Here is a 13533-nt window from a genome sequence, read left to right as displayed (position 1 = left end):
TCTTGCAGCTGATATGTACATTCCCAAAGTCAAATGTATCTTGTAGGTTTTTTTTTTGGGGGGGGAACATGTTTACCAGTGCTGTAAATAGCTATCTTATATTGCAGCTACTTCTGCAAAGACAGGAGAAGCAAGCAGCTCCTTGCTGCTTGCAGAGACTTCTCCATCCTCATGTCCTTTAGTGGTATTTTTTACCCATTATTTCCACTTATAATGTGAATGTCTCCTTGAAATATTGTGTTTATTTCTCACAAAATATTTCTATGTGATACCAGCATAGGGTGCAGTAATATAAATTAAAATCAACCGATACAATTAGAAGCCTAAAAATAAAAGGAACAGATAAAATCACACCAAAAGATAAAATCACAGCAGTCAATCAAAATCTAACTATGTGGTCCACCCTCTCCCCTGAAAGGTCTGGTGGAATAGGTGTGTTTTCAGCTGTTCCCCAAAACTGTTCTGTGTTTCAAGGGGGAGAGTATTCCAGAGTTGGACTGCCAGGACAGAATAATCCCTCTTTGCTGCATAACCGGTGGCCCTCAGATGCATACTGTAACAGCCAGGGAGGCATCAGTCAGCTGCTGATCTTAACACATGGAAGTATTGGTGTGGGAGGAAACAGCTCTTCAAATGTCTGTGTCCCAAATTATGGTTTTATGAAGCTGGGGTCATGTCTGACTTATCCCAGAGAATGGAAAACTGGAAGCAAGAAGATTTTAAGGTTTATTTTTTAATTAACTACCATTTCTTATCATAGCCAACTTAACAGTAAGCAATCAAATGTTTTATGTTAGGACATAGCAATTTAAGTAATCGTGTAATAATTTTAATTTCAGACCCTGTTACATGAAATGATTCATGCCTTGTTATTTGTCACTAATAATGACAAAGATCATGAATCCCATGGCCCGGAATTTTGCAAACACATGCATCGGATAAACCGCCTAACTGGAGCCAATATTACAGTAAGCATTCTGTGTAACAAACACTAGTTTGTAGATTTGTAAAACTGATTTTGGAATATAAAATGAATCTTTTAAATGTTTAGATTTAAAAAATACTGCGACAAACAAGCGCACTAGAGTCAGTGGTTACTTTGACATCGGTAAGTTTTGCAATGTAAAATCAAATATATCAAGCTAATCACCAGATTTCTTCTGATTTTGATAAGGTGTTAACTGCACTTTTTGGCCATAATCCAGAAAACTTGAATTAGCATAGAGAATCTCTGGTGTGTACTCTGGCTTGGTCCAGACATTGCAGCCATATCATGGTTTAGCTGTCAGGAGCATTCTCCAGGCCCTCTCCTTCTGTGTCACTAAGGAATGGTGATCCCTTCTCCCACTTCCTGCTTTGTTGTAACTAAAGTGCAGTGTCACAGGCGGAAGGCCACACTCCAGAGTTGCACTCTGGGAAAGGCGTTTGGAAGCCGCCCTGAACATCTTGGCTAAAGCGACTTTTATTATAAATGAGAGAATATGTTTTCTCCAGCGTACAATACCCTTCCGAGACTGTGCCCTTTCTTGTACAATAAAAATCAACACTGCTGCCCTCTTCCCCAGTTAAGTCCCTTATGGTGCTGTGGTGTTGCTTGGGTTTCCCTGTGAGGCAGTGCTCTCTTGCTGCTCCCCTGGCATTGCAGGCTGCCAGAGACTCCTTGCACCTTACAGCCATTCTGTCCTCCACAGCCACTCCCAAACAGTGTTAGAAACTGAGATATGAAAGCTAGGAGCTAGGACATGTATTTTTTCCTCAGTAGCCCACCATTCCGTCTCTTCTCCCCCTAACTACCCCAGCTTTCTCCACGTTCCAATTCCCCTGACAAAAGTAGCCAAGGGTGAGATTTTTACTTACCCTCAGGCAAACAAGCCTTATTAAATATATCAAATCCAAAACAGAAACATTTTTTTAACTGCCCCCCCCTTACTAAGCCCCATGAATCATTTACCACAGCAGCCTTCCCCAACCTGGTGCCCTCCAAATGTTTTGGACAACACTACTTAGTACGTCTGGCTGGGATTAGTGAGATATGTAGTCTGAAACATTTGGAGGGCACCCGGTTTTGGAAGGCCTCCATGGTGTGATGTGTGAGTTGGGAAAATTGTGGTTATTGTTAATCATAACTTTCAAATACAGTGGTGCCTCGCAAGACGAAAAGAATCCATTCCGCGAGTCTCTTCGTCTTGCGGTTTTTTCGTCTTGCGAAGCAAGCCCATTAGCGGATTAGTGCTATTAGCGGCTTAGCGGGCTTAGCGGATCAGCTGATAAGCGGATTAGCAGGCTTAGCGGATCAGCTGATAAGCGGCTTAGCAGCTTGGGGAAAAGGGGGGGAAAGGAAAAAAACCCCGCAGGAACTCGCAAGACATTTTCGTCTTGCAAAGCAAGCCCATAGGAAATTCGTTTTGCGAGGCACCTCCAAAACGGAAAACCCTTTCGTCTAGCGGGTTTTCTGTCTTGCGAGGCATTCGTCTTGCAGGGCACCACTGTAAAAATAAAAAAACTATGGTTTGGAATGGGTTTAAGATTCTAATTTGGATGCAAATGTTGTTAACAATAACCATCGTTCGACTGCTTCAGACATTACAGCAAACTCTGAATATCGCAAGACAGGAAATGAGCATGTGTCTCTGTAGAACTGAACATACAAGCCCCTGAATACCTCCAGTTGCCAAACCATGGTTTGGCCTTGATATTTGAAACAGACCACAGAATTCTGGTGTTAGTAGATACCGTTTGATTTTCTTCTGTGTTTGGGGCCAGCTCCAATATCCATGTGGAACTCTTGCCTGTAGTGACTTGGGAAGCCCTGGTTGGCCTGATTCCATCAATCTTCACGGTGGGCTGTGAGCTAATCTGGTGTCACCGCAAAATGGAAATGAATGTTCTGCATTAAGAAAAACTTGTTGGTTATGTTTAGATCTATCATGAGTTTCATGATGAAGTGGATTCCTATCGCCAGCACTGGTGGCGATGCAATGGTCCATGTCAAAATAAAAAGCCATATTTTGGCTATGTGAAGCGTGCAATGAATAGAGCACCATCTGCAAATGACTTCTGGTGGACTGAGCACCAACAGACGTGTGGCGGTACATATACCAAGGTCAAGGAGCCAGAGAACTACACCAAGAAAGGCAAAGAGAAGGTCCCACAATCAAAATTCCTAGCTGATGGCAAAGGTACTTGAATATCATTTAGTTATTACCAGCAGAGGATGATGATGTTATTACCAGCATCATAACTGTTTTTCATCAGTTAATATTTCAGGGTGGTTTATAGCATAAACCGAAGAGTACATAACTAAAAATGTTAAGCGGGGAAAAAGATTTTTCTGATGAATGATCGCTCCTAGGGATGTAATAGAGTACTGCTGGTGAATGTTTTCCAAATATGTGATTATTCTGTGTATTTCTGACGTATTTGCAGGAAACGCTAACAGAGGCAATATGCAGAACCTAATTCCTTTTAGTGGAAAAGGATATATCCTTGGAGGAAAAAGCACTCTGTCACCATCAGAGAGGACCACAAGTCCAAGCAATGATAAGAACAGATTGCTGCTCAGTTCGCAACATCATTCACCTTCTGGTTTGATAAGATCGAATCCTCAAAATGCAAGCATATCCTCACCATTTCCTTCTGAAGGTGATAAGAATAGCTTTGCTCCCTATGTTACACGCCCTAAAATATCAGTTGCTAACAAAAAAGCGTACACTAATGTTAATGGCTCACCCATTAAACATGTTTCTTTTAATGGAGGAAGATCAAAGTCAAGCCCTATAAATGTTACATGGGACTTACCCTCGAAGACGACACCAGTAAAAAGCATTTCTGGACCATCTACTTCAACTCCAAAACCCCATAGTTCATCTCATAGAAATAGCAGCACACCCAGTGGTGGACCAACAAAACGGGCAAAAATGGAAGACACTGCTGCCTTTGAAAAATACTTTATACAAAAAACAGATCCAGAGTTGACCAGCCCTTCTTTGAAGAGAAAGCATGAACCAATAGCTTCAGAAAAGCCAGCTACTTCTGCCAGTGATGAGAACAGAAATGTTTCCTGCCCTGTCTGCAGTTCTAAAGTTTTGGAAGCTAAAATTAATGAACATCTAGATTCCTGTCTCCAAGATACCTTAACATGATTCTGACATTAAGACGGTGCTGTGCTCAGGGGTTATCAATCTTGGGTGTTTCATGTGTATTTATTGTCTTCCATATTTTGGTGGGAGTGGGGAGGGGACTTATGACATCCTCTTCTATGTGAAGGAAGTTTTCTTCAGCTTGGAATAGTGCTAGTAATGCCACCAACTTTCAGCACACATTTATAGCCATGAGAGAAACAAATTCTGTTCTAAAGCAGGCATAGGCAAACTCAGCCCTCCAGATGTTTTGGGACTACAGCTCCCATCATCCCTGACCACTGGTCCTGTTAGCTAGGGATGATGGGAGTTGTAGTCCCAAAAACATCTGGAGGGCCAAGTTTGCCTATGCCTGTTCTAAAGAAAGAAACATGCATGGTTTTTAACTGACTTATTTTTAAAAGCCTATTCACTCGTTCAGAATACCTGTTTGTTTTATCTCAAAAACTACTTTCAAGCCTGTTTTGCAGATTACTGTTTTTGAGCCATTTAATATCAACAGAATACAAAATGTGTGTGAATTCATATACTTCCACCTTTGCTTACATTTGAATCAGACTTAATTTCCTGGAAGCAACACATTTTATTATAATAAATAGAGATGGTTAAAGCTGCACTCATGAGAAGTTTTCACAGAGCTTTAAAATGTTCTAGGAGGGAGGGTTAAGTCTCCAGATTGTGACACTGTCCCTAAAACTGTTCATTGGCCCAATGCTGCTAATGTGTCTGAAGATTATGGGAAATGTTTTGTGAGAGAAGATGGGATAGATGAAATAGGACAAATACCTTCATATATTAGAGGAGCCATATGTGACATAATGGTTTATATCCTCAGGCTGTCTGAAACAGATGAGATACATCTAATTCTGGAATCAGATTGAGATCTCACAAGTCTCACTTTTTAAGTGATATAGAAGAGCAGTTTGCTGTTCAAAAACCTCCACTTCCTAGAGTTCTGTTTTGTTCTAATAATTTATACATTCAGCAGGAAAAATGGCCTGTTCTAATGTTGATAGAGATCTGGGATGTATTATCCCTCTGCTTCATGCCATTCTGGTTATGTTCATTTCTGAGCCCCAAGTGTCAACATGATTGCTTGTTGACAATTAGGATGTTCCATTTTTACCCCCCAATGGTTGAATTTGGTCAGATATCTCTTTTCACAAGCCAGGAGGTCTCCTTTTCATCTATTAGGTACACGTGTGCCTGTAAATGAAGCTTTCAATTACGTTGTATCTTGTGTTGAGCATTTGACAGCCAACTGATAAATTTTAAATAAAAATAACTTTTCAGAAACAGCACTTGAAATTCAGGGTTCTGTTCTATAAAAGTGGGCTAGAAATTCCAAAATCTGCCAATTCTAAAGGTGCTGGAAAATTCAGTGCAGGTTAACGGAATTCAGTATAGTTTAATGTATTATTTTCACTGTGTTTAAAGAGAATTAACACCACATTGTTATTGTGGTGATTCAGACTATATATTCAACTGGTAACAAGTAACCTGCAGATGTAGACCACACTGTTTCAGTGATTTGATGTGATGTTCTGTGATAGACTTTTTCTTAATCAGTAAAGTAACAAGAGACATCTGATCTCAGTGATCAGCATAGTGAAGCATCTGTCCATGTGCCTGCAAATACCCCGCCACTGACTGGAGCTCCTGAAACTGAGTACTAGTGGCAAGGAGGAGAAGGAGCAGCAGCTACCATCTTATTGCTGCTCAGCCAGCAGTTATTTCACCAGGCTGTTCTGTTATGCCTCTTGTCATTGCCCAAGAGACTGAGAAGTGGCCTTCAACAATGAGGAGAAGCAGCAGCGAATACATTGATGAAATGGCTCCTGGATAGGTGAGTGACAGCTGAGGAGAGGAGAAGGTCCAGCAGCTACTGCCAGTGAGCGGGTGAGGATCTGTGGTCTTGGCCCCACTTTTAGGGGATATGTTGCCTGAGTGTCTTCAAGTCATCAGACCCAGTACTAACCAAAAGTTAGTAAAGGATTTCCCTCACTGAACTAATCAGCGCTTTACATTTGAGAAGCCTTGTACTATTATCAGGGCAATTAAAAAAAAACAAAAAACAGTGCAATCTCCAAGTTTTGAGGGAAATACTCCAAAAGACCTCATTTAAAATTGCTATGTCCTGTTAGGGTTCCTGTGTTCCAGTTACTTAATTGTGGAGCATAGCAAAAACCTGTCCTTCTCAAGGAATGCAAGCGGTAGCAAATGCAAGTTTAATTTTTGTGCACTTTATAGTAAACTAAACATGGGTGATGGTTGCAACTAGTTGTGTGGTTTTTTTACCAAAACATCTGTTAATATATAATTAAGAGCAATAGAGGAGGGTTCACCCTTCATTTATCCCACATGCCAAATAGGCAACTATCTTTAAAAGTACTGTTCTGTGGCTATCCTTCGCGATACTGACTGTGCAAATCAAAATATTAAGCAGAACTTAAAGCAGGCACTTCTTGTTTAACAAGTTATGCAAGAAACACTCAAGATTTGTAGTCTGAGAGCATATGAGACTTGTCACGAGATTTTAGTGAGTACTGTGCAATTTTGTGCATTCAGACTGAGCTATAGAAATCCACAATTCTCTGATTAAAAGCACTAATCCAGCGGTTGCGAACATGGCAACAATGGATCTAAAGGCTAGCATCTCCAGTTCTAATCCTTGCAATATCTAGGCTGCTTGCACATTTTTTTAAAAAAAGTGGTTTGTCTAATGCAGAGGTTTCCAAACTTTTCATGTTGGTGACATGCTTTTTAGATGTGCATCATTTCACGACACAGTAATTCAGTTTTACTAGCAAACCAGAGGTTAATACAGTGGTGCCTCACAAGACGAAATTAATTCGTTCTGCAAGTTTTTTCGTCTTGCGAATTTTTCGTCTTGCGAAGCACGGTTTCCCGAAGCCTTCAAAATCACCAAAGTCTTCAAAAACCTCAAAAAAGGCTACCACACCGCGTGCTATGAGTTGCTCCTTGAAGTCACCCTGGGTATTAACAGTTTTAAGAAAAAAGAAACAAACTTGCAAGACGTTTTCGTTTTTCGTCTTGCGAAGCAAGCCCATAGGGAAATTCGTCTTGCGAAGCAACTGAAAAAATGAAAAACTCTTTCGTCTTGCAAGTTTTTCGTCTTGCGAGGTATTCGTCTTGCGAGCTACCACTGTAAACCCCTCTCCAGCCTAGGTAGGAGCTTTGGGACCGTTCATATGGCAGACCTACACACTGCAGCCAACACACTAATGTGTTGCGACACACAGTTTGGAAAGCTCTGGTCTAATGAATGGTTAAGGAGAGTTAGGAAGCATGGAACTCTGGAGGGACAATAGTTACACAGAAGTAAGAAAGTGTGAGCACAATGCCTGATACCTCCTACTAAATTGGTAAACCTTATCAAGAATAGGCAATACCTGGAGGCAGTGTGGTGTGTTCTTTCTCTCTTTTTTAAGCCAATGACTGGCTGGAAAATTTGCTTTTACAAAAGTGGGATTGAGGAAGATACCCTGTTGTGTGTTCAGGACCATACTGTGGGGATGCGGTACAGGAATGTCTAGTCTCCCAGAACAGGTAATGAAAGAAGCACTCAAGAAAAAGGAGAATTCTTTTATTTCTTTACAATATATGCCACCTTTTTGCCTGACAGTAGGCCTCCTAACAGTCCAGTAAGCAAATTAATCATAAGAGATTAATGGTGTAGGGGTTAAGAGTGATAGGCTCGTAATCTGGGGAACTGGGTTCGCATCTCCGCTCCACATGCAGCTGCTGGGTGACCTTGGGCTAGTCACACACTCCTTTGAAGTCTCTCAGCCCCACTCACCTCACAGAGTGTTTGTTGTGGGGGAGGAAGGGAAAGGAGAATGTTAGCCGCTTTGAGACTCCTTCGGGTAGTGATAAAGTGGGATATAAAATCTAAACTCCTCTTCTAATAAACACGTCTTTTATAAAAAGGCATTTGCTAATGGGAAATCTCCACTCTCCAAACCTTACATGTTGCTGTTTTAGTAGGGCTAGAGTGAAACAAGGGTAGAGTATTATTTATCTAGTTTTGCTGCTATGCAGCATTGCTCAACACTTCTGACTTCCTTAAACTGCCACTAGATGGTACTCTACCCAGGGCAGAGCTTAAATTTGAAAATGAACTTTACAAAAAGAGAATTTCCCATTAGTACTGTATACAAAACTTTGAATGTGTGAACATGTGCACATGCAGAAACATGTAGGTTAGAAAATTCAAGGAAATAAAACGTTAAAAGCAAGGTATTGAGCCAGTAACTGATGCATCTAAACATGACGCATCTACTACTCAAAGAGGCAGTGTGGGAGTTCTTCAGACTGCCCTGTACCCATGAAGCCCATGTGACTGCATAAGTTCGTGTTTCCTTCCTATATATCAGGAGTGGGCTGCCTGTGAACCTGGGCCTAATTCAGACCTGAGGCAAGAGTGATCTGTCCCTGTCCTGGCATCCTGCTGGGCAAGGAGGAACAGAGATGGATAGGGAGAAATAAAAGTGGGTCGTCATTCTCATAACTAGCATGTGACCACTGACAGGGGGACCTCCAAGGAAAGGTGGCCCTTGAGAGAGGGAGGGAATTGCCTGCGCCTAGGCTATAAAAAGCTCCCTTGACTACACTGATTCCCTCTCACCTGGGAGAGCTGTCTCAACAGGCACCATATCTTGAGCTGTGTGTTTTGTTTTTAATCTGAATATGCAGATTGTTGGGAGAAAAAATACAGTGTCCTTGTCTGACTCTTGTACAGCCTCCAAAAGTCAAGCTATTTGCTAGGCACTGAAACAGCTAGCTTCTCAGCCTTTGGGGGTGTTTTAGATGAACATACATACTGCACTTGTTTCAGGATGACTTGGCTATCAGAAATAGATCTTATTTGTCAGGAACAGAGCTCTTTTTTCTGTGCAAATGGGAGGAAAACTACCTGACAACTTTCTTAAGTAGAAATAAACAGTACGAGAGACTCTGGATCAGGCCGAGGGTCCATCTGGTCGAACATTCTGTTCTCTCATCCAAAATGAGTTACTACACAATATAATTCCCATTCACCATTTATATAAGAAATATTTCAAAGATCTGATAAAAATTACCAAAGCAACTATTAAATTACTAAAATGAAAATGCATAAAACCTATCCATATACTGTATATGTCTATATGTCTGTCTGTCTGTCTGTCTCTCTCTCTCTCTCTCTCTGTGTGTGTGTGTGTGTTATTGAAAGAAGGAGAGATAAAACACCATTTTGACAGAATGCAGAATTGCAACTCCAGGAAATCAGAAAAGCAGTATTCATATATCATGCAGGTATAAAGCAGCCTTCCTTAGTTTATGCAACATATGCAAGGACAGGATTGTGAGAGTGAGGGCTGAAAAGATTATGGAGATGATACTGATTAAAAGCATGAGTCTCTTAATCTCGGGGTTGTGGGTTCGAGCCCCAGGTTGAGGGAAAGAGTTCTGCATTGCAAGGGATTGGGCTGGATGACCCTTGTGGTCCCTCCCAACACTACATTTCTACAATACTTCAGTCACCTTGTTATCTGGGAAGCAGTCGAAACTGGTTATCCCCAGTGAAAACAAGATGAGATTATATGTACATTGTGCTACTTGACTGGATATGACTCTCAGAGTAAAAGGTGTCTATAAGAGTCTCTAAGATCCCATTCTATCTGTCAGAATGGCTACTATTAGGTTGCACCACTTCACGCTTGTGTCTCATGTATGGAGCATCCTACATGGAGTCCCGGCCAGGAAGCTCCTTCTCATTATTCTGTTTTGCGCTTTTGATCTCTAGCCTTGATTCTGGCTTCCTGTGCAGGGAGATGTCAAAAACTCTCTTATGCGTGTCAAACCAGAAGAACTTGCTGGCAATTCCATTACCCAGGAAGGTTTGGGTGGTAGTGGTGGTTTATGGGCAGAGCCTTTTCTGTGGTAACTTCCTGCCTGTGAAGTGACTTCTCCTCTGAAGTGGAGGATTATTCTTTCATCAACATTTGAAGAAGCATCTCATTAACCCAAGCCTTGGGGAGGGATTGACCTTTTAACCATTCACTTTTTTTTTTTTACACATCCTTTTACTGCTGTGGATGTTCAGTCTTTTATCATTGTATCATTTTATAGTGTCTGTGTTAAGATATTATGTGACATATTTGTTGCCCTGAAAACGTATGATGAAGGGAATAAAATAAAATAGGTAACCACAACATGATTCTCTTCCATTAGGTGAGGGATAGAGGTCTGGTTTAACTATTAGCTAGACCAGGGGTCTGCAACCCGCGGCTCCGGAGCCGCATGTGGCTCTTTTACACCTTTGCCGCGGCTCCAGGGCGGATACTAGTGAGGGGAGGAGGTGCATTGTACGCCCCGACACTCCCCACTGTGGCGGGTGCTGTACTGGCTGTGACGTCGCATGGGGGCGGTGCGTGCGTTAGTCACGCACCGTCCCGACGTCACCTTCCCGCCCGTTCAGATAGGACATTTAGGTAAGAAACAATATATGCAGTGTTATATTTGTTTTAAATGTCGTAATGGTTTTGCAGCTCCCAGTTTTTTTTTCTTCGGAAACGGGTCCAAGTGGCTCTTTTTGTCTTAAAGGTTGCAGACCCCTGAGCTAGACTCTCAGTTTCCATGCTCAACCACAAAACTCACTGGGTGATTTCCAACCAGTCACTCTATTTTAGCCTTATCTTCACCATTAAGTTGTCATTATGAGGATGAGGTTGGGGAAAGAAGTATCCATGTATGGGGGCTGCTCTGAGCCCCTTGGAAGGATGACATCATTAATGCCAAGCCAAAATAGTTGAAGAAACTTGAATACTTTTGTTGATTTTGAATCATTTGAGGACTTTAGGATTTTTGAGATGTCCCTTCCAACTCTACAATTCTATGATACTACTTCGGCCTTTGCTTCTATTAGGCTAAGACCCCTCATTCCCATAACTTAGACAGCCCAAAAACCTGCTTTATGGAGGCGGATATGCAAGACAGTCTCCCTGGCCAGCTTGGGGTTTCTCCTCCCTTAAGATATAGGTTTGGTGGTCTGTGGTGACAGTTAACAGAACAGGGAGTCAGGTGGGCCAGGAGCGATCGTGATCTGTGAGAACTCCTTTCAGTTGTTGTCGCCCACCATATTCTTTCTCTTTTTTTAATCAGCAGAAAGAAGGGAAATGAAAATGAAAAATTACCCACCACAGGATATGATGAATACAACAGGAACTGACCCAGGGCAACTCATACTAAGAACATTCCAGAACCAGGCCTGGGCAAATGAGACAGTTGGCATGGCCTTTCTAGAAAATCCATTCACAAGGAAGCGTTTTTATTTTCGTAGATTCAGGCTCTCCCTGAATGCATCAGCAGGAAATGCGGAAACCAGTTTATTTTCCCCAAGGTAAGCTGATTTGCATGCCAGAATAGTAAGACTGGCACGGTGTGTTCAGATTCTACAGCAACTTTCCCTCCAATAGCTGAAAGGCAGGGAGAAACTTGGCAAGCGCTGCTTTTTCCCATCACTGAAGTGCTGTGATCTTCCACACCCGGGAAACCTATCCCTGCCAGCCTCAGACTTCTTGGAAGAATGCAAATGTTACATAAGCACCATAAGCACTAGGCAGGCTTCAGGTTTATGGGGGCTACTTTGGTTTTGACTACACTCCCAAGGCCTATAAACCAGAACCAGGTCCCATAAAGTATCTGGGGAGAGAGGCAAAGATAAAATAGGAGTTCTGAACGCAGAGTCAAGTAGCTTCTGCAACCCATGAGCCTTTCTCTCAATGCCTTGCATAACATACTCCTTGCTCAGGGCCAGCCTGCCCATAAGGCAGGTGAGGCGACTGCCTTGGGGCAGCAGAACCAACCTCCAAGGAACACATTGCCCGCTGTTGTTGTTGTGGTGCCAGCAACAGCTGCAGCCGCTCCTTGGAGACTGGATCTGCCACCTCCTCTGAACCCATTTGCTGCCTCCATAGCAGCCTCTTGGCGAATAGGAGCCTTATTGGCCTCTTCCTACCTGGTTCTCCATCTTGATCCTTATCCAACTCCCCTCCCAGTTCCTGATGTAGATCTTCCCAGCAGGGTGAGAGACGCCATTTTGTGGTTTGCCTAAGGTGCCAACATGTATTGAACTGCCCCTGTTCTCACTTTCCTATTTTCCAGCTACAAGTGCCACTGCTAAGTGTACACAAAACTGTAGCACCTATGAAGAAGAGATTGGTGTTACGTTTTGCTTAGGGAAATCCCTGGGGTTTGCAGAAGCTCAATGAATATTTTTTTCGGGGGAGGGACTCCGAAAACAGTCCGAAGAGGACTGAGCATGCCAATGGCGGCAGAATGCTGATTGATGGATTGATTGGGAAACCAGTGGAGGGGGGCAGAATGGCTGGAATCCCCAACATGACATGCTGCGACATTTTGTTGCCGTTCCCACTTGTATAAGTATAAAGAATCTACCTTGGAGTTATTACAGATCAGGGTTTCAGTTGTTGCTATTGTTTACATCAGGCACGGCCAAACTGTTTTGGGACTACAATTGCCATCATCCCTGACCACTGGTCCTGTTAGCTAGGGATGATGGGATTTGTGGTCCCAAAACATCTGGAGGACCAAGTTTGGCCATGCCTGGTTTACATAGTTTGGAGAAAGAAACCCTTGCTGGTCTGCTTTAAGTTATTCAGCAATCTATCTCTTGCCTACAATTACTGTACAGGTTGCTACATGACACTGTGCTACAAAGATCCTGGGAGACAGGGAAAGAGCCCTCTGGCATGGCGACAGCCTTTCCAAGGCTGAAACAAGAAAGATGGCCTTGAAGAGCAATATGCTTGCTAATCCCCAAGAGACCAATGGAGCTGGGAGGGGAGAGTGGTTAAGATAAAAAGGCCATGAGGAAGACCAAAGCTGCAGACACACATTGCCTAAACACAGGGTGGGGTGTGGGTGTGTGCGCACGCGTGTGAGGAAGTAGATAGTAGGAATAAATGGGTGAGATAGAAACAGTCCTATCTTTTTAACCTTCATATGCTGCAAGGAACAGATAAGGGTATCCTGAGAACGTATCTCCAAATATGGGAATTATACAACTGGGGGGCCACGATCAAGAAGGCCCTACCACAAATCACTATGGGGTGTGCTGAGGTTAAGGATAGTGGTAACAGTAGGGCCTTCTCCCACAGATGTTAAGAGCATGGGCTGCCACATAAGGGGAGAGGTGCTCCTTCAAGTATCCAGGTCACAAGGGATTAGTGAGATGGGGTTATTTGGGCATTTCCCTTTCCGTGGCGCATGGGCATTTGGACAGGAAAATTCTAGAACCGGCTGATATAATAAAGGCTAACACATTGCCTGGTTCAGACAGATCATATCTACCTGTTAGTTCTTGGAGAAC

General features: G+C 42.7%; 1 protein-coding gene across 2 annotated transcripts in view; it reads left to right on the top strand.

The window, feature by feature from the left end:
* The window catches only part of SPRTN (SprT-like N-terminal domain), a 227694-nt gene extending 222254 nt beyond the window's left edge, over positions 1 to 5440 (top strand). For both annotated transcript variants that reach the window (XM_082215076.1, XM_082215075.1), the window contains exons 3-5: positions 840 to 968; positions 2921 to 3179; positions 3427 to 5440. In XM_082215076.1, the coding sequence (XP_082071202.1) occupies positions 840 to 968; positions 2921 to 3179; positions 3427 to 4142 (1104 nt within the window). In that variant the 3' untranslated portion in view covers positions 4143 to 5440. The remainder of the gene's footprint in view (positions 1 to 839; positions 969 to 2920; positions 3180 to 3426) is intronic.
* The last annotated feature ends 8093 nt before the right edge of the window (positions 5441 to 13533 follow it).

This window comes from Podarcis vaucheri (genome assembly GCF_965113315.1).
Source record: "Podarcis vaucheri genome assembly, chromosome: 3".
Classification (NCBI taxonomy): domain Eukaryota; kingdom Metazoa; phylum Chordata; class Lepidosauria; order Squamata; family Lacertidae; genus Podarcis; species Podarcis vaucheri.
The sequence above is the reverse complement of the archived record's forward strand: the minus strand, read 5'-3'. Positions and strand labels throughout refer to the sequence as shown.